The sequence below is a fragment of the Scyliorhinus torazame genome, unplaced genomic scaffold (assembly GCF_047496885.1).
Source record: "Scyliorhinus torazame isolate Kashiwa2021f unplaced genomic scaffold, sScyTor2.1 scaffold_745, whole genome shotgun sequence".
Classification (NCBI taxonomy): Eukaryota; Metazoa; Chordata; class Chondrichthyes; order Carcharhiniformes; family Scyliorhinidae; genus Scyliorhinus; species Scyliorhinus torazame.
The window spans coordinates 63980-89820 of NW_027308472.1; the positions used below are offsets into that span (position 1 = coordinate 63980).

General features: G+C 49.1%; 1 protein-coding gene across 3 annotated transcripts in view; it reads right to left on the reverse strand.

Annotated features, from left to right (window-relative positions):
* Nucleotides 1-25841, reverse strand: part of LOC140406642 (kelch-like protein 17) — a 64012-nt gene that overhangs the window by 24492 nt on the left and 13679 nt on the right. For all 3 annotated transcript variants that reach the window (XM_072494647.1, XM_072494648.1, XM_072494646.1), the window contains 5 exons: nt 22792-23013; nt 20979-21095; nt 19163-19376; nt 11420-11564; nt 8926-9093 (listed from right to left, as the gene is read on the reverse strand). In XM_072494647.1, the coding sequence (XP_072350748.1) occupies nt 8926-9093; nt 11420-11564; nt 19163-19376; nt 20979-21095; nt 22792-23013 (866 nt within the window). The remainder of the gene's footprint in view (nt 1-8925; nt 9094-11419; nt 11565-19162; nt 19377-20978; nt 21096-22791; nt 23014-25841) is intronic.

A 25841-nucleotide genomic window follows, 5' to 3' on the forward strand; every position in this document is an offset into this window, starting at 1 on the left:
ACAGCTTACATTTATGTAGTGTCTTGTTTAAAAATAAATTTAGAGTACCCAATTCATTTTTCCAATTAAGGGGCAATTTAGCGTGGCCAATCCACCTAGCCTGCACATCTTTGGGTTGTGGGGGCGAAACCGACGCAGACACGGGGAGAATGTGCAAACTCCACACGGACAGTGACCCAGAGCCGGGATCGAACCTGGGACCTCGGCGCCGTGAGACTGCAGTGCTAACCACTGAGCCACCGTGCTGCCCTATATAGCATCTTTAATGCAATTAAACACATCAAGATTCTTCATTGGAGTTTAATCAGCCGAAACTTGACACTGAGCCAAACAAGAAGGCATTAGGACAGGAAAACAAGAGCCAGGAATTTCAGAGTTTGTGGCCCAGTTGGTTGAAGGCGTGGCTGCCGACGGTCAGGGGAAATAAATGGCGGGGATGTATCCCGAGTCCAGGATTGGAGGAGCACAGAGATGTCAGTGTTTTACAGGGAGAGGAGGTTACAGAGATAGGAAAGGAAGAATTGGCCAGGAGGATGAGAATTTTAAAATTAGGTGCGTTGGTCAGCCAGGATTCAATGCAAGGCAGCAAGCACAGGGGTTGCCTGCCCTGCTCTGTCCCATCCAGCATCTCCCGGTGTGGTGGAGGTGTTGTGGGGGGTTCCCTCCCAAACTTCACACACATCTTCCGAGAGAGAAATCAAGGTACTTGTCAGTTTCCGTGGCATTTCCCATCCATTCTCCATCACAAATTCTCCCAAGCGTTTGGGAGAACTCCAGCCAATTATGCTGCTCACTCAAAAAGTACGAGGAATGCTGAAGGTTATTGGAAAATTTCCTGGGGTAAAGAATTCCCCTTTTTCCAATTGTCCCATTTGGGTCTTTGTTAAAATGAAAGACACAGGAGGTTTGAACCAACGCGTTGCAATATTCAGTATAAATATCAAATCTACAGAACATTTTGTGCACTGGGTATACGGCAATAGTTATGAGTTAATCACAATAACATGAATTACAGTGGGGTAGCGCCACAAATGGAGGACAATTTTGTAGTCATAATACCGTCAGGCATTTGAGCACTGAAACATTTAATAATACTAATCTTTATTAGTGTCACAAGTAGGCTTACATTAAAAAAATTTTTTTTTAGAGTACCAAATTCATTTTTCCAACTAAGAGGCAATTTATCATGGACAATCCACCTACTCTGCACATCTTTGGGTTGTGGGGGCGAAACCCACACAAACATGGGGAGAATGTGCAAACTCCACACGGACAGTGACCTAGAGCCGGGATCGAACCTGCGACCTCGGCGCCGTGAGGCAGCATTGCTAACCACTGCGCAACCGTGCTGCCCTACAAGTCGGCTTACATGAACACTGCAATGAAGTTACTGTGAAAATCCCCCAGTCGCCACACTCCGGCGCCTGTTTGGATACACGGAGGGAGAATTCAGAATGTCCAATTCACCTAGCAGCACGTCTCTCAGGACTTGTGGGAGGAAACCGGAGCACCCAGAGGAACCCCACGTAGACACAGGGAGAACATAGTTTGGGACATGCAGTTGGCGTATATAATCTTTGCATAATTAGTCATTAGCTATATTTAAACGTAAGCACATGTACAGGTGCTAATGTAGGAGACACAATCACCAAGACCCATCAGTGTGAGCAACTTGCGATACTGCAAATAAATGTTAAACTTTGTAAGTGGCTCCCCAGGCTTCAGAACCCACGGTGTGGGGAGGAAGAGGTTGGTAAGGTTTAAAAACAAAATTTAGATTATCCAATTCATTTTCCAATGAAGGGGCAATTTAGCGTGGCCAATCCACCTACCCTGCACATCTTTGGGTTGTGGGGGCGAAACCCACACAAACACGGGGAGAATGTGCAAACTCCCCACGGACAGTGACCCAAAGCCGGGATTGAACCTGGGACCTCGGCGCTGTGAGGCAGCTGTGCTAACCACTGGTTGGTAAAGTTGATTTGCCATCCAGCATGATTCAGATCAGAAGATTTATCTTCGTGGATTGCATTGGGCATTTTTTAGAATGCCACAATTCACAAAGTTTGAAGCCAGGGGAGGTGATGGCGTAGCGGTATTGTCACTGGACTAGTAATCCAGAAACCCAGGGTAATGTTCGGGAGATGTGGGTTCAAAGCCCCCACTGCTGATGGTGAAATTTGAATTCAATAAAAATCTGGAATTTAAAAAGTCTAATCATGACCATGAAACCATTGCGGATGTCGTAAAAACCCATCTGGTTCATTAGTGTCCTTTTCGGGAAGGAAATCTGCCGTCCTTACCTGGTCTGGCCTACATGTGACTCCAAACCTACAGCAATGTGGTTGACTCTTAACTGCCCCTTCAAGGCAATTCGGGACTAGCAATAAATGCAGGCACAGCTTGCAACACTGTTCTGCCCTCTTTCAAATAACTGCACCACAATAGTCATCCTGAAAATGTAGTGCAAGTGCCTAAACACGAATTTCATGTTGACATCTTGCAAGTTCAAGGCGAGTTTGGCTGGGGAACTCGCTCATGCGCTCGGTTCGAATGCAGCCCTTTCAACTTTACAGCCCGAATTGAAGTCTCGCTCAAAAGTCGTGAGAGATGGAGGACAGTTTTCTCTGAAGCCATTAGACACAAATCAAAAAGATTGGGACTCTTAAGGCATAAACAACCGCGACACCCCCCCCGCAAAAAAAACATTTTGTTTGCGGCTTCCCATTGGAAAAATGAAAAGGTTAAGAGGAGGTTAAAGAGATGCTCAAGATTATGAGGGGTGGACGTTCCGGGTGCGGCGATGACCAGCTGAGTCGCACGTTTCGGCAGCTCCCTGTGAAACGGACTTTTGGGCTCTTGATAGGAGCCCCAACGGCAATTTTAACGGCTAAAAACACTGTGCGGTAAACCAGGAGGGTGTTCCCCCTGGACACGGATGGAAAAAGGAGAGGAAAGTGGCCGGATTGCAGCGGATCCTTTGGAACAACGGCAAGGAAGGCAAGCAAAAACCAAGATGGCGTCGGAAGGTGGCAGTTTCATATGGGGCCCTGAACAACAAGAGTTCTTGAAATGCTGCGTGGAGGAGATAAAAAAGGAAATGAAGAAAGAGTTGTTGGCCCCGATACTACAGGCGATCGAAGGGCTAAAGGAGGAACAAAAGACCCAGGAGCAGGAGCTTCGGGTCGTGAAGGCGAAAGCAGCCGAGAATGAGAACGATATACAGGGCCTGGTGGTGAAGTCGGAGATACAGGAGGCACACCAGAAACGATGTGTGGAGAGGTTGGAGGCACTGGAAAACAACGCAAGGAGGAACAACCTGAGGATTCTTGGCCTTCCTGAAGGTGTGGAGGGGGCGGACGTCGGGGCATATGTGAGCACGATGCTGCATTCGTTAATGGGAGCGGAGGCCCCGACGGGTCCGTTGGAGGTGGAGGGAGCGTACCGAGTTATGGTGCGAGGATCGAGAGCAGGAGAAACTCCCAGAGCCATAGTGGTGAGATTCCTCCGTTTTAAGGATAGAGAAATGGTCCTTAGATGGGCGAAGAAAACTCGGTGCAGTAAATGGGAGAACGCGGTGATCCGCGTTTATCAAGACTGGAGTGCGGAGGTGGCGAGAAGGAGGGCGAGCTTTAATCGGGCCAAGGCGGTACTTCACAAAAGGAAGATAAAATTTGGAATGCTGCAACCGGCAAGACTGTGGGTCACATATCAAGGGAGGCACCACTACTTTGAGACGGCGGATGAAGCGTGGACTTTTATTGTAGAAGAAAAACTGGAATGAGTGGATTATGAAAAAGAACGTTTGGACAAAGTGGTGGGGCGAATGGGGGGGGCGAAGAGGGGTTTTATGTTCTAATCCTGCGGTATGGTAACTTTTCTTTCTCCCACAGGTGGTGATGGGGGGAGGTGGGGAGGGAGAGGAGATGGGGCGTTGGCCATGGGAGGCGGGGCCGAGGGAGAGGCGCGGGCTTGGTTCCCGCGCTATGATAATTATGGCGGGAATAGAGAAGCAGGAAGGAGGGGGCATCGCACGGTGCGAGCCGTGGTCACGGGGGGAAGCCGAGGTCAGCCAGAGTTTGCTGACTTCTGGGAGCAACATGGGGGGAGTAATTACGCTAGCGGGGGGTCTAGCGGGGGGGTGGGAGGGGGGAATTACTGGGTTGCTGCTGCTGGGGAAAGGGGGGAGTGGGTACGGGAGAGGATGGGCGGGGGGGGGCACCGCCTGGGGGAGATACAGCTGCGTGGGAACTGGGTGAGAAGCTGGAAAAAGATGATGGCTAACCGGCAAGGGGGGGGGGGGGGGGGGGGGTGGGAAGCCCCCCAACTCGGCTGATCACGTGGAACGTGAGAGGGCTCAACGGGCCGATAAAGAGGGCACGAGTACTCGCACACCTTAAGAATCTTAAAGCAGATGTGGTTATGTTACAGGAAACGCACCTGAAACTGATAGACCAGGTTAGGCTGCGTAAAGGATGGGTGGGGCAGGTGTTCCATTCGGGGCTGGATGCGAAAAACAGGGGGGTGGCTATATTAGTGGGGAAGCGGGTAATGTTCGAGGCAAAGACTATAGTGGTGGATAACGGGGGCAGATACGTGATGGTGAGTGGCAAATTACAGGGAGAGATGGTGGTTTTGGTAAACGTGTATGCCCCGAACTGGGATGATGCCAACTTTATGAGGCGAATGCTAGGACGCATCCCGGACCTAGAGACGGGAAAGCTGATAATGGGGGGAGACTTTAACACGGTGTTGGAACCAAGGCTGGATAGGTCGAAGTCCAGGACTGGTAGGAGGCCGGCAGCAGCCAAGGTGCTTAAGGATTTTATGGAGCAGATGGGAGGTGTGGACCCGTGGAGATTCAGTAGACCTAGGAGTAAGGAGTTCTCGTTTTTCTCCTATGTCCATAAAGTCTATTCGCGCATAGACTTTTTTGTGTTGGGTAGGGCATTGATCCCGAAGGTGAGGGGAACGGAATATACGGCTATAGCCATTTCGGATCATGCCCCACACTGGGTAGACTTGGAGATAGGGGAGGAAACAGGAGGGCGCCCACCCTGGAGAATGGACATGGGACTAATGGCGGATGAGGGGGTGTGCCTAAGGGTGAGGGGATGTATTGAAAAATACTTGGAACTCAATGACAATGGGGAGGTTCAGGTGGGAGTGGTCTGGGAGGCGTTGAAGGCGGTGGTTAGGGGGGAGCTGATATCAATAAGGGCACATAAAGGGAAGCAGGAGAGTAAGGAACGGGAGCGGTTGCTGCAAGAACTTTTGAGGGTGGACAGACAATATGCGGAAGCACCGGAGGAGGGACTGTACAGGGAAAGGCAAAGGCTGCATGTGGAATTTGACTTGCTGACTACAGGCACTGCAGAGGCACAATGGAGGAAGGCGCAGGGTGTACAGTATGAATATGGGGAGAAGGCGAGCAGATTGCTGGCACACCAATTGAGGAAAAGGGGAGCAGCGAGGGAAATAGGGGGAGTGAGGGATGAGGAAGGAGAGATGGAGCGGGGGGCGGAGAGAGTGAATGAAGTGTTCAAGACATTTTATAAAAAATTGTATGAAGCTCAACCCCCGGATGGGAGGAGAGAATGATGGATTTTTTGGATCGGCTGGAAATTCCCAAGGTGGAAGAGCAGGAAAGGGTGGGACTGGGAGCACAGATCACGGTAGAAGAAGTGGTGAAAGGAATTAGGAACATGCAGACGGGAAAGGCCCCGGGACCGGACGGATTCCCAGTTGAATTTTACAGAAAGTATTTGGACTTGCTCGCCCCGGTACTGACGAGGACCTTTAACGAGGCAAAGGAAAGGGGACAACTGCCCCCGACTATGTCTGAAGCAACGATATTGCTTCTCTTAAAGAAGGAAAAGGATCCGCTACAATGCGGGTCCTACAGACCAATTTCCCTCCTAAATGTGGATGCCAAGGTCCTGGCCAAGGTAATGGCAATGAGAATAGAGGAATGTGTCCCGGGGGTGGTTCACGAGGACCAAACTGGGTTTGTGAAGGGGAGACAGCTGAACACGAATATACGGAGGCTGTTAGGGGTAATGATGATGGCCCCACCAGAGGGTGAAACGGAGATAGTAGTGGCGATGGATGCCGAGAAAGCATTTGATAGAGTGGAATGGGATTATCTGTGGGAGGTGTTGAGGAGATTTGGTTTTGGAGAGGGGTATGTTAGATGGGTGCAGCTGTTGTATAGGGCCCCAGTGGCGAGTGTGGTCACGAATGGACGGGGATCGGCATATTTTCGGCTCCATAGAGGGACAAGGCAGGGATGTCCTCTGTCCCCATTACTGTTTGCACTGGCGATTGAGCCCCTGGCGATAGCGCTGAGAGGTTCCAAGAGATGGAGGGGAATACTTAGGGGAGGAGAAGAACACCGGGTATCTTTATATGCGGATGATCTGCTACTATATGTGGCGGATCCGGCGGAGGGGATGCCAGAAATAATGCGGATACTTGGGGAGTTTGGGGATTTTTCAGGGTATAAATTGAACATGGGGAAGAGTGAGCTGTTTGTGGTGCATCCAGGGGAGCAGAGTAGAGAAATAGAAGACCTACCGTTGAGGAAGGTAACAAGAGACTTTCGTTACCTGGGGATCCAGATAGCTAAGAATTGGGGCACATTGCACAGGCTAAATTTAACGCGGTTGGTGGAACAGATGGAGGAAGATTTCAAGAGATGGGATATGGTAGCACTGTCAATGGCAGGGAGGGTGCAGGCGGTTAAGATGGTGGTCCTCCCGAGATTCCTCTTTGTGTTTCAGTGCCTCCCGGTGGTGATCACGAAGGCTTTTTTTAAAAGGATAGAAAAGAGCATCATGGGTTTTGTTTGGGCCGGGAAGGCTCCGAGAGTGAGGAGGGGATTCTTACAGCGTGGTAGGGATAGGGGGGGGCTGGCATTACCGAGCCTAAGTGAGTATTATTGGGCCGCTAATATTTCAATGGTGAGTAAGTGGATGGGAGAGGAGGAGGGAGCGGCGTGGAAGAGATTAGAGAGGGCGTCCTGTAGGGGGACCAGCCTGCAGGCTATGGTGACAGCCCCATTGCCGTTCTCACCGAGGAACTACACCACGAGCCCGGTGGTGGTAGCTACACTGAAGATTTGGGGACAGTGGAGACGACATAGGGGAAAGACCGGAGCATTGGGGGGGTCCCCGATTAGAAACAACCATAGGTTTGCCCCGGGGGGGAATGGATGGGGGATATGGAATGTGGCAAAGAGCAGGAATAACGCAACTGAAAGATCTATTTCCTAAGGGGGTCGGCTCAAGGGTTCACCAGGCGGTGGCAACCGTTCGTCGAATATCTTGCGGAAAGATAGATGGGGGAAAAAAGAAGGCAGCAGCAGCAGCAGCCCAGGACTTGGGGGGGGGGGGGGGGGGGGGGGGGGAGAGGGATGGGGGGGGGTGGGTGGGGGGGTATAGCCTGTGACAAGGCAGTTGCCAATTAGGGCTAGTTTTCATTTTTGTTATTTAATATTTATTTATTTGTTGTTTTTTGTTTATATAAAAAAGGTCATTATTATCTGTATTGTTATAATGTTGTGTAAAGGATGCACAATGTACTGTGTTGGTTGACCAAAAATTTTCAATAAAATATTTATTAAAAAAAAAAAGATTATGAGGGGTGAGGTTCGGAGAAAGGAAAGAGATTCTGGCAGGAGGATTGTTAAGCAGATTTTTTAAAATATAAATTTAGAGTACCCAATTATTTTTTTTTCCAATTAAGGGGCAATTTAGCGTGGCCAATCCGCCTAGCCTGCACATCTTTGGGTTGTGGGGGCGAAACCCACGCAGACACGGGGAGAATGTGCAAACTCCACACGGACAGTGACCCAGAGCCGGGATCGAACCGGGGACCTCGGCGCCGTGAGGCAGTAGCGCTAACCACTGCGCCACCGTGCCGCCCCATCGTTAAGCAAATTTAAAGTAATTAGCAGAAGAATCAAAGGGAGAGGTGACACAATATTTCAAAGCAATGATTGATTATAACCTGGAGTACACTGCGAGAGAGGGTGATGGAAGCACATTCACCAGTGATTGTCCGGAGGAAAATAAATAAATAAATTAATTAGTTTTATAAAAATAAATTTAGAGCCCCCAATTATTATTATTATTTTTTTTCCAATTAAGGGGCAATTTAGCATGGCCAATCCACCTACCCTGCACATCTTTGGGTTGTGGGGGCGAAACGCACACAAACACATTTATAGTGGGATCTTCCGTTGGAGCCCACCATGACGGATCAGGAAACCTACTGGGTGCCGGCGTGAAACTCTTTTGCATCCCGCTGATTGGATGGAGATGCCTCCGCAACGGGAAGCACTCCGCGTTCCCACCCCCGCCCCAGGATGGGAGAATTCCACCCCAATTATTGGAGGTGCCCTTTTTGAAGTTGGGTTTGATGACACATTGCCAAAATATCGGCCACTGACTACCTGCACCTTATTTCCCAGCAGGTCAGCAGGAGTCAACTGACAAAATTTAACCCCACACGTTGTTCAATTCTCATCGTGATAGGTCAGAACATTATGTTTTCCAACTCGCTTCAGCAATTAAAAACAATTAGCACCACCGGAAGAGAAAATAACTTGAATTCATATATCACCATGGAACATTGTAAATTGCTGTACAATGTGTGAGTAAGATACTTTGGAGGTGTCGTCAGCTTTCTATAGCAAACATAGCAGCCAGTTTGCTCTCAAAAGAGCAATAACGACCCTAAGATATAGGAGCAGAATTGGGCCATTCAGCCCATCGAGTCTGTTCCACCATTCAAACAATAAAGACCGAATGCACCAAAGGACGGCATCAACCCACGGACTAAGAAGCTGCCGATCTGCACATCAAGCAGGCGGGTGTGAAAAATCAGGATAGAGTTAATAAAATGCGAAAGAAAAGAGAGTACCTGTTCAGACATGATGCGCCGTCATATCCTCCCGCTGCATACAGCAAGCCATGCAGCACCGCCACACCAAGGCAGCTCCGCCTTGTTCCCATCGCTACCTCCGGCTGCCAGGAGTTGGTTACCGGGTCGTAGGACTCAACAGTCGACAAGTCGGAAGTGCCGTCGTACCTGAGTAATCGAGGCAGCGTCAGCCAGCAATGAAATTGTGTCAAACTGTTAAGAGCAGAGGCCTTTATAGCCACACCTCTGTTACCTGCCATTCTGGAGCAGGCCCTTCCCCAGTGGACAATGGAAATGGGAAGTTATTCGTTTGGACCTTATAACATGTATGATTGGTGAAAGTTAAGACAAGCAAACTTCAACAGATGGAAGGATCACGGTTACTTTGAAGGAACACTGGAATAGGAGAGAGCAATTTGGTGCCTCAAACCTGTTCAATAGATCATGGCTGATCTCCATGCACCGTATTTACAACGATCTCACAACATTTAAAGATCATTTAGGTGAATACTTGAAAAGCCATAGCACACAAGGCTACGGAGAAGTGCCGGAAGGTGGGATTAGAATAGACAGGTGCTTGATGGCTGGCACTGACAATGGGCCGGAGAGCTTATTTCTGTGCTGTAAAGTTCTATGACTAGGACTCCATACATCTGACCGTTGCCACATATCACTTAACATAACTTCATAAGTTCATAAGATATAGGAGCAGAATTAGGCCATTTGGCCCATCGAGTCTGCTCCGCCATTCGATCATGGCTGATCCCACCCTGGCCTTAACTCCACCGTCTTGCCCACTCTCCATAACCCTTCAACTCATTACCAATAAAAATCTGTCTAACTCCCCCCTTAAATTTACCCAGCATTCAGCGCACGCTGGGGTAGCGAATTCCACAGATTCACAGCCCTGTGGGAAAAGTAATAATAATAATAACTGCTTATTGTCACAAGTAGGCGTCAATGAAGTTACTGTGCAAAGCCACATTCCGGCGCCTGTTCGGGGAGGCCGGTACGGGAATTGAACCCGCGCTGCTGGCATTGTTCTGCATTGCAAGCCAGATATTTAGCCCACTGTGCTAAACCAGCCCTTTCAATTCAATTCAAAAAGTACTTTCAATTCACCTCCGTTTTAAATTTGCTATCTCTTATCCCAAGACTATGACCTCTGGTTCTAGAATCCGCCACAAGAGGCAGCATCCATTCCATGTCGACTTTATCCATACTTTTATCCTCTTATATACCTCATCTTATATCATCTTATATACCTCTTATATACCTCAATTTGATATCCCCTCATCTTTCTAAACTGTGGTACAGACTGTTGAATCTCGGTAGCATTGTGGATAGCACAATTGCTTCACAGCTCCAGGGTCCCAGGTTCGATTCACTGTCTGTACGGAGTCTGCACTTCCTCCCCGTGTGTGCGTGGGTTTCCTCCGGGCGCTCCGGTTTCCTCCCACAGTCCAAAGATGTCCAAGTTAGGTGGATTGGCTATGCTAAATTGCCCTTAGTGTCCAAAATTGCCCACAGTGTTGGGTGGGGTTACTGGGTTATGGGGATAGGGTGCTCTTTCCAAGAGCCCGTGCAGACTCGATGGGCCGAATGGCCTCCTTCTGCACTGTAAATTCTATGAAACAAACCTCTCATCTCGGGAATCAATCTAGTGACCCTCCTCTGAACCGCCTCCAAAGCAACTACATCTTTCCTCAAATAAGGGGAATAAAACTGCACAATACTCCAGGTGCAGTCTCGCCAGTGCCTTGTATAGTTGCAACAACACTTCCTTACCTTTATGCACTATTCCTTTAGCTATAAATGCCAACATTCCATTTGCTTTCTTTATTATCTGCTGCACCTGCATGCTTGGATAACAAAAAGCTATCAATTTTGATTTAAACAATATAACTTCAATTGCTATGTGCAGGAGGGTTCCAAACATCTACCACCCTGACAGTGTAGCCATGTTTCCTAATCCCGCTCCTCGAAGATTTGGTGATAATCTTTAAACGATGCCCGCTGGTCTAACCCTTTCCAATCAGTGGAAACAGTTTCTCCCCACCGTCCCATCTATTCCCTTAATACCTGGGAAACCGAAAAATGGGGAGTAAATCAAGGAGGCAGATTACACTGCAACGCCTGGTAGAAGAGTTCCTGAAGGTAATCAGGGAGCTCGAGAAATAGGGAAACCACACAGGAATTCAACATGAATACGTTAACCAGATACATGTTGTGTCATGTTGACAAAACTTCCAGAAGTTAAACCAGTGAGGCTTTTATCCCTGGTGTACACTAATTAATCACTCAACACGCCCCCCCCCAAATACCAGACAATGATAAACCAGTAACTTTTCCAACCAGATGCCTGAATGTTCTTAAACTGCTTTCCGAAAGGAGAATTTGTCGATACTAAACCAGTCCCCCCCCCCCCCCCCCCCCATGTGGCTTTGCGCACTGATAAAAGGTTGAAGCCCGGTGAAAAGGTGTTGCTGCTTACCCCCCTACCGCGTAGAGCCGGTTTCCAATCGCGGCCACACCGACCCGCGCTCGCCGTGTCGACATGGAGGCGACCATGTGCCACCGGTCTGTCCTGGTGTCATAGGCTTCACAATCTCCGTGGATGGCGAACAGGCTCCCACCACCTGCCAATACAGAGACACGCAGACTGTTAACACTCCACTGTACCAATCAGTACACCGACCAGCACTGACAGAGCTTACGCGTGGCGGAGGATCGAACCAGCAGATCGGGTTCGTTAGGAAGCGACTGTGGTATTATCAGAACTATCAGAACTGCAAGAATTAATGAAGTGTCAAGAATAGCCACTAGAGGGAGCTACAGTTAGTTATATAAGGCAGTGATGCTAAGCCTCGTGGGAGAGTGTGTGCAGGAGTTAGCTAGTGAGAGTCAGAAGAGCAGATAATGTAAGTGACAGCAGATCATAGTTTAAACCAGTAGTGAGATTAGCTGTAGATGAGTGTAAGTTAGATGTTGTTAATCAACTGTGTATTCTTTAGGGGTACGTGTTGAATCCAAATTAGTGTTAATAAATTTATAGCTTTGTTTAAGCTAAAGCTATTTTGTGGTCTTTGCAAACACTATGCCAGCCATCTTGAATTTAGCAACAGAAAGAACACCACAGCAACCAATAAAACTAACCCTGGAGCAACACAAATTTCCTTTGCAGTTTTCTCTCAAAAGGTTCTGGTGTAAAGTTGCTTGGGTGCCAGCTGTTCTCACACTAACGGCTATCCTTTTGTGCAGAGGCATCGCAGTACTGCTCCAATACCGTTCTTACTCATTACGATTGGAGTGAGGGTTGTGGGAAAAGAGGTGAATGAAGGGTATTTTGTTGCCTCACACCTTTTGCAATATGTTTCCCCCCCACCAACCCCCATCCTACGCTGGGTGGGAATAGCCAAGTGTTCCACGAGACTTCCACAAGCTGCTGACATAATATCACTGAGGCAGTTCAGATGGAACGTTTCCTCCCTCTCTGGACCTTTAACTTTTACAGCAGCAACAGCAAGAACAGGTCAGAAAGGCAAACAACACTCCACAGACACGTCCAAATATTTCAGGTCAGTCTAACCAAACAGTAATGGCCAACATCCCGGAGAAAAACTGTCTGGTTCCAATCACGCTGCACTTAAGGGAATGGGTACAGTCGCTACAGAACTAAAATATTGCTGAAAAGAGACACATTGCTGAAGTTTTTCATCTTGCACTCACCAGGGCAAACTCGAGAATGCCAAATTTAAAACAATGACCAGAATTTACAATACGGGAGAAAAGGATGCTGATTGGTTTGAAGTCGACTCGATTCGAGTTTGGCCAAGGCATTGCCATGAGAGTGCAGCGGGGAACTACAGACTCTCCAAGCTCGTGGATAATTCAAAAAAAAGGGCAAGGCTTGGACATATTCCTTTTGTCTTCAGAGAATGAGTGTGTGTGTGTGAATCTCTTCTAGCAAGTGCAAATGAGCCACATTACGAGCTCAACTGATTATCTTAATCGGTTCTTAGTGTAGCTATGTGGTGTACTCTGGGTTATTCAGCAAGCGAAGGCCAATCGCATATAGAATTCCCCATTGTTTGCCTAGTCACAATCGTTAGAATCTTTGGTCTTAATGTGGCAGGCCCCTTCCAAATTTTTTTTTTTTTTAAATTTAGAGTCCCCAATTAATTATTTTCCAATTAAGGGGGAATTTTAGCCTGGTCAATCCACCTAACCTGTACATCTGTGGGTTGTGGGGTGAAACCCACGCAGTCACAGGGAGAATGTGAAAACTCCACACAAACAGTGACCCTGGTCCTCAGCGCCATCGGCAGCAATGCTAACCACTGCGCCACCCGCCTCTTTCAAACATAGCTGTTTCACATTATAAGTTTTGTGGTGCAATGAGGACCAGGAATCGACCCGTTAACCAATCAGCATGTTTTGCCCTGTAGTGTAAATAGTTGTGATCTTTTGAAATTTGGCATTCCTGTGTTTGTCCAGAGTGCGAGATGAAAAAGCTTCGACAACACGTTTGTTTTCAGCCATACTTGAGGGAATATTACAATGCTGTGAAGTCTGACAATTAAAATGTTTGCTTGCTTGAATGGAATGAGAGACAGACACAGGCGATGAGTGATGGCTCCCAGTGGCGAGCGGCATGAATGGCAAGGCCGAACCCTGACCTGTTCAGCTCTCAGCAGAAACTCCGAACCCGAGCACTCGATTGGCTTCTTCACCCAGCCAGCTTCCCCGCTCCCCAACTAAACACTGCGGCCGGGATTCTCAGTTCCGGAGCCTCAGTTCTCCCGCCAGCAGAGAATCGGGACTCGTCTGCGCTGGCGTTAGGAGCGTCGCCCAGGTGAGAGTCTCACTCCTGAACCGTGCACAGTCGCGCATGTCGGAGAGCTCGCCAGTTCCATCGGGATTCTTGTACCTGTCCGCCCGCTCAAGATGGCGGCACGCCCCCCCCCCCCCACACAACGCAAATCCTGCCCCTGCCCCCTGTTGACAAGGAGGGGCATCCACCACCGACCCCCCCTGCCCCTCCCCACCTAATCTCCCCAGTCCCCCCATTAGCCCCCCCCCCCTCAGTCCCCACCCCATTGACTATGCAATGGCGCACTTTCCCCTGGCACCATGCACCTGGCACAGTGGAACCCAAAGAGTGGGGGGGTTGGGGGGGGTGGAAAAAAAGAGTCAAGCCATAGTTCAGGTGTACCTCTGCTGCTGCCAAGCTGCAGGAGGAGTGTCCCCCCTCCGTCCCCCCCCAACCCAAGGTCGTGGGGGTTGGGTCGGTGAGGGGTTGACCCCGGGACGGGGTCCCATGATTGGTCTGCCCCTCCAGCCCTGGGCAACCTGAAGATTACTCTTGACACAGTGATCTCAGGCAGCACTCTGCTCAACAGCAGCCCCCTGGTCTGAGAACGAGAGGGCACAGATTTAGAGAGATTTGCAAAAAAATAAAAATAAATAAATGTGACGTGGGGAAAATCTTTTTCACACAGCGAGTGGTTGGGGTCTGGAATCCTCGGCCTGGAAGTGTGGTGGTAGCAGGTTCAGTCGAGGGATTCAAGAGGACGTTACATGATTATTTGAACAGAAACAAGGTGCAGGGGTACGGCACTAAATCTCGATGCTCATGCGAAGAGCCCAAGCAGAGACGATGGGTCGAATGGCCTCCTTCTGCACCATGACAATTCTGATCACTGATATTATCTGAATAAAGTTGTTAACATTGCAATACATTTATTAAAATTCTATGTTATTGATATTGTGGAATCATCATAGAAAAAGCTGGATGTTGTTTATTGGAAAGTCTTACCAGCAAGCTCAAGACGAGAAGCAGGAGCTTTGTGCATTTGAAACAAGCACAGGTTATCAATATTGACAACGGGGATAATGCCACTGCAAAATGAATCTAAATGCCTAAAATTATTCAATCAGAAATTCTTTTTTTTTAATTATTAAAAGGAAAGTCTTTGGGAACAAAAGGTTTCACGATTGTCAGAGTCCGATTTCTGTACGTTCTCTCAATTCTGCTCGCTGACAGCTAATTAATCTCTCTGTTTTTCTCTCTCACTCTCTCTCCCTGCTGCTGATTCGCGTGGGCTATACAACCCCTTGCTGCACACTGTAACTAGGACCAGCCCCAGGACAGATTCACCCCCTGAAGAATGCGCAGCTGCCAACACGTCACGACTGTGGGGAGTAACCAATATATGTACAAGCTTTACATCTGGGGGGCATCCATCATACTTTGCATGCCACTCTGCAATGTGTCAAAAGTAGCGAATTATGAAAAAACACAGAGAGAGAAGTGGTTATGTCATGCTGTCTACATCTGACCCAGAGCTAGAAATTCACAGGCACTTGCCAATGTGCAATGTGCAAATCTCCCCGACTGAAAACAATTCACCTCGAATTGACATCAAAATATCCCTCTTTAGAACCTTTAGTCTTAAAGTGGCAGGCCCCTTTCAAAATCTAGCTCTGCTTCACTGTGTTTGCTACGTCCTCTGGTTAGAACATCGGAAAAAGGGCGGAGGTAGGCCAATTAGTCCATTGGGCCGGCTCCACCATTCGATAAGAACTTAACCAATCTGAACTTGCCCTCGACTCCACTTGTCTGCCTGTTCCCCATAACCCCGGACTCGCCAATAGTTCAAACATCTGTCCATCTCAGCCTGGAATGTATTCAACGACTCGGCCTCCACGCCTCTCTGGAGTGGAGATTTACAACCCTCAGGAGAAATTCTCCTCATCCCCGCCTTAAAGAGGCAACCCCTCATTCTGAAACTGCACCATTCTAGATTGCCCCAGAAGGGGAAACATCCTCTCAGCTAACACAAGACTTTCATCCAATCAACTGTGCGCACGGTGGCGAAATGAGATCGGACTGTAAATAGTTGTAGCAATGAAAAAGGTAATTGGATCAGCAAACCTGACCTTCCTTTGAGAAATCCGGAATACAACTGCTGCATTCCCTCTGTGCTGCTGGAGTCCTCATCCAAGCCTTCACATTGGGAAATCCTCTCTGTGGCTCCCCTCCCTCCATAAACCCTGCAGTTTATCTAGAACTCGGTGACCTGATCCCCCTGGTGCTAAATTCCAATATCTCTAGCACAGTATGGCCGTAATTGAACTGGACCACAGATCAGGCTCAAGAAGCGAAATGGCCAACTCCTCCTGCTCCTGTCGAGTCTCCTCCGCCTCCCCCCCACCCCCCCCCCCCCGCCCCACCGTCTCCCTGCCAAACAAACTTAATGTCCTCATTTTGGTTAGCACTGCTGCCTCACAGCACCAGGGACCTGGGTTCCATTCCAGCCTTGGGTGATTGTGTGGAGTTTGCACATTCTCCCCCGTGTCTGCGTGGGTTTCCTCCGGGTGCTCCTGTTTCCTCCCACAGTCCAAAGATGTGCGGGTTAGGTGGATTGGCCATGTTAAAAATTGCCCCTTTGTGTCCAAAAGGTTAAGTGTGGTTAAGGGGTAGGGTCGGAGGTAGGCCTAGGTAGGGTGCTCTTTCAGAGGGTTGGTGCAGACTGGATGGGTGAAATGGCCTCCTCCAGCACTGTAGGAATTCTATGATTTCAGGTTTTGTCCCCACTTTAATTGAGGAATGCTCTTCAGCCACATGTCTCCCTTGTTTCCAGCCAGCACTACACCAACTCGGATTTACTGCTGGGTATTCTCCTGTCGGGCAGCAATCTTCCAATTGCTGTGTTCTCCGCTGGCCTCTTCACGCGAGATCATTTTGCTTTGCAATTCTCTCGCACTGCAGAACTCCTTTTGAAAGACATTCCCTTTGTTCATTTGAGCCTTTGCTCTTCAGAACGCTTTGTAAAATGCTCCCAGGATCTGCTATTATTGAGAAACATGAACCCAAGCAGTTGGTGTTGCAGGTCAACCCAATTTATTCCTTGTGTATCAGGATCCCTTCTCCCAGCAGAAATATATTGAATTGATGCTTGAATACGACATCCTGACTGCAGAGAGGCAGAGGTTAAAGGGTTTGGACAATAAATGCTGCGGATTTAATTGGGGCTTGTGATAAAGCCACATTGAGCAGAGCTTTCAATGTCCAAGTGTTACCAATGCTCGTTTGTGACAAACATTAAGAGTCACAGACTTGTTACGGCACGGGTAGAGGCCGGTCAGTCCATCTATTCCATACTGGCTCCCCATTGTGTAACCCATTCAGTCCCATTCATCCGCTCCACATCTGTAGCCCTGAAAGTTTATTTGCCCCAAGTGACCATCCGGTTTCCGAGGTTACGGCCACAAGAGACCTCCTGCGTTTCTTGCCCAAAACCTGACACCCATGTCTCCCATTCCTTGCATCATCGAGTATTGGGGACATCTTTTCTTTGTCGGCCTTCTCTAAACACTGACGCTACCTTGTGCGCCTCTTGCCAAATCTCCTCTCAATCTCACCTGCTCCAAGGAGAACAACACCGGCTTCTGCAGGCAGGAAGCAGGGGGGGGGGGGGGTCAGTAAACCAGCTCGCCTCGCTGTCGCCATATCTATCCTGGGTCCGGCGGTGGGAACGGGAAACGGCCTTGCACCCCAGCGGCACCAGTGTCGAACAGGGAATGGGGTCTGGTTTAGAAACTTCGCTCCAGCCCATGTGGAAGCCAAACCGTCGTAACAGAGGCCTGAATGGATGGCAAGTAATCTCAACCACGAAGGGAAACTGGAGATGTGCGTGCCACCAAAAGGAAATGGATTTGATGATTAAAAACTAGAAACCTCGGGTGGTTCATTCGGTTTGAGCGAAGGATGGGGGCCAGAGCACCCAAAGCTTCCAGCATCCTCTCAGCATTTCATCTTCCAGAGATAGAGAGAAGAAAATACCACAGGCTGGACTTTGGTCTGCATAAGCAAATGGGTTAGGAGCGTCTTAAAGTAGGCCTTTTATAGCAGGACATGGAGAGAAAGTTGGAGATAGGCCCACATCTTGCCACGCTAGCCAAGTGTATATGGCTGTGTCCTACATTTATATAGCGCCTTTTGTCACCACCCGGCTTAAGTGTGTCGGTGCAGCAGACTCGATGGGCCGAATGGCCCCCTTCTGCACTATGATTCCAAAGTGCTTTATGGCCAATGTAGCACTTTTTAAAAAGTGTGGCCGCTATTCTAATGTGGGAAACGTGACCAGCCTATTTGCACACAGCCAGTTGCTACTAAATCTCCCCGTGGCGGCATGCTAGTACAGTGGTTAGCACTGTTGCTTCACAGCTCCAGGGTCCCAAGTTCGATTCCCGGCTTGGGTCACTGTCTGTGCGGAGTCTGCACCTTCTCCCTGTGTGTGCGGGTGCTCCGGTTTCCTCCCACAGTCCAAAGACGTGCAGGGTAGGTGGATTGGCCTTGCTACATTGACCTTAGTGTCCCAAAAAGGTTAGGTTGGGGTTACTGGGTTACGGAGATAGGGCGGAGGAGTGGGGTTGGGTAGGGTGCTCTTTCCAAGGGCCGGTGCAGACCCGATGGGCCGAATAGCCTCCTTTTGCACTGTAAATTCTATGATTCTATGAACAGCAGTTTGATAATACCAGATAATCTGTTTCCAAGATGTTGATTGAGGGGCAGGGCACCAGCGAGAGTCTCCTCTCCTACAATGCAGTGCTACGGAATCTTTTACATTGAGCTGGGGGGGTAGACAGGGCAGCACTCGCTCGGCACTGCAGCAGAATGACAGCCTAGGTTGTTCTGCTCAAGACTCGAGAGTGAAGGGCAGCAGGGTAGCGGTGGTTAGCACTGCTGCCTCTTGGCGCCGAGGTCCCAGGTTCGATCCCAGCCCAGGGTCACTGTCCATGTGGAGTTTGCACATTCTCCTCTTGCCTGGGTGGGTTTCGCCCCCACAACCCAAAGATGTGCAGGACAGGTGGATTGGCCACGCTCAATTGCCCCTTAATTTGGAAAAAATGAAAAAACGCAAACACGGGGAGAATGTGCAAACTCCACGCGGACAGTGGCCCAGAGCCGGGATCGAACCTGGGACCTCGGCGCCGTGAGGCAGCAGTGCAAACCCACTGCGCTACCGTGCTGCCTTAAGTTGCATTTATAAAGGTAAATGGTCCTCAGGTGCTACTCAGCAGGACTATTGAACACAATGTGACGCCAGGCTAGATAATGAGACATCAGGACAGGTGGCCAAAAGCTTGGGTCAAACAGGTAGGTTCTGAGGAGCATGTTAATGGAGGAAAGAGGGAGAGGGAGCTGCTGCAGTCGAGTGCCTTCACTTACCCACTGCGAAGAGTACGGGGCTAGCCCCTTCACAGCGCCGAGGTTTGGTTCTGGTATTGCTGAGGACTCCGCGCTGTTCAGGCATGAGGTGATATTTCAGGGCTTCGATGAGGAGGTCTTTGCACTCAGAGTGGTGTCTGACCAGCAGCTCGGTGTCAACATTACTCATCAGGAAATCTCGGGTTAAGAGAGGCAGACGGACACATTTCATCAGCTGCAGGATATAAACGGTTTCAATTAGTGCCAAATCAAGCCAGGCGCACACTTCCAACATAACCGACATCCTAACGTAGCCAGACATTACAGTGCGGTGCGGTTTACCTGCTGACGGTGCAGCCTCGCTAACCAATCAAACACGCAAACCCCAACTCACTCCGCATCAAGCTGCCAGATAACTAAAAAAAAAAAGGTGCAGATTCTGAAATCTGCCCTCAATGCAGTGGCTCTACTTGAGGGAGCAAAAGCAATTTCATTTTTGTCCAGACATTTCTCCCTATTTCCATGGTCCGACAGAGCCTTTGTCCCTTTAGGCAAAAAAAACCCCTAAGGATAATGGGTTTCCACAATCCTGAATTTTCCCATTTCTAGGATGCTTAAAGCTGGGAAGTCGCTGCCTGTGCAATATGGAGGAAGAGACGATAGTAAACAACGCTCAAAAAATGCACTTAACTGCAGAGTCCTTTGTGACTCGATTGAGAAGGGCCAGCAGAAGATTGATCTTAGGGAGTGCAGTGGAAACAGGAAGCCAATTTGCTTTTCCTCAGTGCATAACTGGAAGGACAGTTCACAAACAGTAATATAAAAGTGTTCAAGACCAAAGATGTTACGGTAAACCTCCCCAGATCACTGGTTTGGCTTCAGCTGGTGTGGCCTGTCTGGGGACCAGAGTTCAGGCAGGTTTTCTGGTGAAGCCTTGGGGAGACTGCAGGTGAGATTTACCAGCACGGTGCCAGGGGTGAAGGACCTCACAAGTTTACGTGCCAAGACTCGGGAAGCTAGGATTGTTGTCCTTACAGCAGAGAAGGTTCAGGGGAAAGCTGATGGAGGTGTTCAAATTATGAGGGGGACTTGATACCGAGGAACTGTTTCCAGTGTCAGGCAGGTTGGTTATTGGCAAAAAAAAACAACCCATAATAATAATAATCTTTATTATTGTCACAAGTAGGCTTACATTAACACTGCAATGACGTTAGTGTGAAAATCCCCTAGTCGCCACATTCCGGCGCCTGTTCAGGTACACAGAGGAGAGAATTCAGAATGTCTAATTCACCTAACAGCGCGTCTTTCGGGACCTGTGGGAAGAAACCGGAGCACCCGGAGGAAACCCACGCAGAGACGGGGAGAACGTGCAGACTCCGCACAGACAGTGACCCAAGCGGGAATCGAACCTGGGACCCTGGCGCTGTGAAGCAACAGTGCTAACCACCGTGCCACCTATATACAACAGGGGAAATAAAGATTTTTTTTTTCTTCTACATGGTGAGCTATGATGATCTGGGATGTACTACCCAGAAGGTGATGGAAGCAGATTCAATAATTACTTTCAGAAGGAAATTGGATGAATATTTGAGAAGGAGAAATGGGCAGCATGCCGGGGAAAAGAGCGAGGTAGTGGGACCAATTGGATACTCTTTTAGAGAGTTGACACATGCATGACGAGGCCTCCTGTTGTGTTGTATGATTCTACAGGCAGACAAAGGTCCAATCGCCACAGCTTGCAGCTTTTGCAACTTTTAAAAATGATCAATGAAAGGCACACGTGGAAAATACAAGAAAGATTTACTGACGAGGATAATCAGGCAGTTTGGTTCCTTACTCTGGGTACATGCTGCCGTCTACCGTCCACATCGTGTTTGACCCAGCTCAGGACGGCTCTGTACACCTCTTCTTCTGAAGGAACATTCAGGTTGTCACTGGAGATAAGATCTAGCACCTGGAAAGTCAGGAAAAACGAGCCCGGAATGATTATTCGTTTACTTGCGGACTTTGTCTCCCCCAAATGTCCTTGCTCCTGGACTTGTTGATTCCCTGCTGGAGTTTCAGAGGTGGTTGCTGTCTGGGACTTTCTGCAGGTTGCGCTTATTCATCTCTCACTTTGATGGGAGCATATTTTACACCCAGGGGCCTCACAGATCATCGGTGCAATTGAGGGCAACGATCTAGGCCGACGGTCCAGAGCCGCGCTGTCAAGAGGTGCTACCTTTCGGATGAGAAATTAAACCAAAGCCCCATTTCTCGCCCGGATGTAGAAAATTCCACGGCACTCTTTCCTCGAATCAGAGAACCCCTACAGTGCAGAATGAGGCCATTCAGCGCATCGTGTATGCACCAACCCTTCGAAAGAGCACCCCCACCTAGGCCCGCTCCCTATCCCTGCAACCCCACCTGCACATCTTTGGACACTGAGGGGCAATGTTAGCATGGCCAATCCACCTAACCTGCACCTCTTTGGACTCTGGGGGGGGGGGGGGAACCCACGCAGACATGGGGAGAACGTGCAGACTCCGCACAGTCACCCGAGGCCGGAATTGGACCTCTGTCCCTGGTAGCAGTGCTAACCACTGTGCCACCCTGCCCCTGTCCTAGGAAAAATAGGGGAGTCATCCACAGTGTTCTGGCCAATACTGTATCCCTCAACCGGCATCACAAAAGCAGATGAAGTGGTGGTGGTGACACTGCTGTTTGTGGAAATGCACAAAATAGCTGCCACGTTTCCTAACGTACTTTGGGACATCCCGAAAAGCACATTATAAATACAGGTCTTTCTTTCTTTTAGCGGGTGTGGGTGCACACAAACACATTCCCAAGAGGGTTACTATAAAACTATCAAGAGTGGGATATTTAGGGCAGCACGATGGCTCAGTGGCTAGCACTGCTGCCTCACGGCGCCGAGGTCCCAGGTTCGATCCCGGCTCTGGGTCACTGTCCGTGCGGAGTTTGCACATTCTCCCCGTGTTTGCGTGGGTTTCGCCCCCACAACCCAAAGATGTGCAGGGTAGGTGGATTGGCCACACTAAATTGCCCCTTAATTGGAAAAAATGAATTGGGTACTCTAAATTTTAAAAAAAAAGAGTGGGATATTTGATCTCCCACTGCACCCAGCACACTGATTCTCGCAGGTTACAGCTAACACTACAGCCCTTATTAATGTCTCGGGTGCAATGTGTTAAATTAGGAGAGACCATCCTTAGTCAGATGGTGGCTTTTCCGTTTGCCAGTTTCGAATCCACTTCAGCTCCTTTGTCCCTTAAATCTTTAAACTTCCAGGCTCGACTGTTTCACTGGTCACTCAGCTTGCCTCCCTTCCGAAACTCCGACTTATCCAAAATGGCATCCTAGGCACTAACTAGTGGCAGCTGGCGTTGCAAAGCTGGTGGAACAGCCTGCTTTGAACCCGTTAAGCCACACAACGTGACTGGCAACTCGGGCATCCTCTTGCCACCTGGCACAATGCAAAGACTGGTGAGGGTCTACTCTCACGTAGGAGGTGCGTTGCCAGCGCTGTGAGGCAGCAGTGCTCATCGCTGCGCCACCATTAAACCATTGCACTGCACCAGAAAACGCACTCCCGAGGGAAATAGCAGGGCAGGCACTGCGTGCACGTCCGAGCCCCGTTACTAAATCAATACCTGTTTAAGGGGCAGCAGCATAAATTCCTCAGTCTTGGACACTTCCACAAAGTGCTGGAGCACATACTTGTGTGCAGATTTGAGCAGATCGCTGCAGGAATGTGTATCAGCAAATCCTCGGATTCCGAGACAATTAGACGGGTCGAGTTGGCTGAGCAGGAACTTGCAACAGGCGTCCCGAACCCCATTCAGCTGGAGTAGGCTTGCTGCAGGAAGCAGGGTCTGTGGGATAAATAGCATTGCTTCAAATATTAAAAAAGTATATACTGTTACAAATGCAAAAGGTTTCAGAAGATTGTTAGGTTTTGATTTTGGGACTGTCTGACTTGGGGTAAAATGGAGACATGAACAGGGGTCATAGAATTTAAAGTGCAAACGGAGGCCATTCGGCCCATCGAGTCTGCACCGGTCTTGGAAAGAGCACCCCACCTAAGCCCACACCTCCACTCTATCTCCATAACCCAGTAACCCCACCTCAGCTTTTTGGACACTCAGGGCAATTTATCCTGGCCAATCCACTTCACCTGCACATCCTTGGACTGTGGGAGGAAACCGGGGCACACGGAGGAAACCCACGCAGACACGGGGAGAGCGTGCAAACTCCACACAGACAGTGACCCAAGCCGGGAATCGAACCTGGGACCCTGGAGCTGTGGAGCAACTGTGCTAACCACTGTGCTACCATTCTGCGGACAGCAAGTCTTCATGGGTCGGGTGTTAAAGGTTAAAGAGGCGAGGCCAGGGGGCGGTTGTTTTACTGGGAACAATGGGAAAGATGTGCATGCCTATAGATAATGACCGAAGCAGCTGTGATGACACTGTCGACTTTAAAAAAAAAAATTAGAGTACCCAATTTTCCGATTAAGGGGCAATTTAGCGTGGCCAATCCACCTAGCCTGCACATTTTTGGGTTGTGGGGGCGAAACCCACGCAAACACGGGGAGAATGTACAAACTCCACACGGACAATGACCCAGAGCCGGGATCGAACCTGGGACCTCGGCGCCGTGAGGCAGCAGTGCTAACCCACTGCGCCACCGTGCTGCCTTCTGACACTGTAGACTTGATGTGGAGATGCCGGCGTTGGACTGGGGTGAGCACAGGAAGAAGTCTTACAACACCAGGTTAAAGTCCCACAGGTTTGTTTCGAAGCGCTAGCTTTCGGAGCGCAGCTCCTTGCTCGGGTGAATTCACCTGAGGAAGGAGCAGCGCTCTGAAAGCTAGTGATTCGAAACAAACCCGTTGGACTTTAACCTGCTGTTGTAAGACTTCTTACTGTATAGACTGTTCGTCCCCAAAGTCATAGAGATGTAGAGAGAGTCATTGAGGGTCTACAGCACCGAAAAGGCCCTTCAGCCCATCGCTTCTGTGCTGGTCTAAGATAGCACCTAACTATCCTAATCCCATTTTCCAGCACATGGACCACAAACACAGAGCTAAATACATCGTAAATGTTATGAGGGTCTCTGCCTCCCACACCATTTCAGGCAGAGAGTTTCAGACCCCCCCCCCACCACCCTCTGGGGGAGAAGGTTTTTCCCTCACATCCCCGCTAGACCTCCTGCCCCGACCATAAATCTATGCCCGCTGGTCATCGATCCCTCTACCAAGGGGGGGGGGGTCCTGTCTGCTCCAACTATGCTTCTCATAGTTTTATAAATCTCAATCATGTCCCCCCCTCCTCTGCTCCCAGAAAAACAATCCCAGTCTATCCAAAGCACCATAACTAAAACACTTCAGTTCAGCCAACATCCTGGTAAATCTCTTCTGTACCGTTTCCAGTGATATCACATTCCTCCTTTAATGTGGATTCCAGAACTGCACACAATACTCTGAAACTCTCTGCCTGAAATGGTGTGGGAGGCAGAGACCCTCATAACATTTACGATGTATTTAGCTCTGTGTTTGTGATGCCTTTAATGTGGATTCCAGAACTGCACACAATACTCTCGCTGTGGCCTGACCAACGTTTTATACAGTTCCAGCATAACCTTCCTGCTCTTAAACTCTATCCCTTGGCTAATAAAGGCAAGTATACCATATGCCTTCTTAATCACTGCATCCCCCTGCCTTGTTACCTCAAGGGACCAGTGTACGTGCACACCAAGGCCCCTCTGATCCTCAGTGATTCCCAGGGTCCTGCTGTTTATCATGTATTCCCCTTGCCTTGTTTGCTCTGCCCAAGTGCATCACCTCACACTTACCTGGACTGAATTCCATTTACCACTGATCAGCCCGTCTACATCCTCCTGGAATCCAAGGCTATTCTCCTAACACCACCCCGCAAATTTACTGATCAACCCTTCTATGTTCATGTCTAAATAATTTATTTAGACCACAAACAGCAAGGGCCCCAACACTGATCCCTGCGGGACCCCACTGGACACAGGCTTCCAGTCAGAAAAGCACCCCTCGACCATCACCCTCTGCTTCCTGCCACTCAGCCCATTCTGGATCCAATTTGCCAAATTTCCTTGGATCCCATTGGCTCTTGCCTTCGCTATCAGTCTCCCATGTGGGACCTTATCAAAAGCCTTGTTGAAATCCAAGTAGACTACGTCAAATGCATTGCCCACATCAACACACCTGTTCAGCTTTTCAAAAAACTCAAATCAATTTGGTCAGACGTGACCTCCCCTTAACCAAACCACGCTGACTGTTCTTGATTAATCCCTGCCTCTCCAAACGCAGGTTAATTCTGTCTCTCAGAATTGCTTCCAATAGTTTCCCCACCACTGAGGTTAGACTGACTGGCCTGTACTTTCCTGGTTTATTCCTTCCTGAATAATGATACCTCATTGGCGACCCTCCAGTCCTCCGGCACCTCACCTGTGGCCAGAGAGGAATTCAAAATTGTCAGCGCCCCTGCTATTTCCTCCCTTGCCTCATTCAACAGCCTGGGATACATTTGAAATGAAATGAAATGTACATCGCTTATTGTCACAAGTAGGCTTCAAATGAAGTTACTGTGAAAAGCCCCTCGTCGCCACATTCCGGCGCCTGTTCATTTTCATTTCATTCATTTTCATTTCATTCTATACGCCTCTAGGG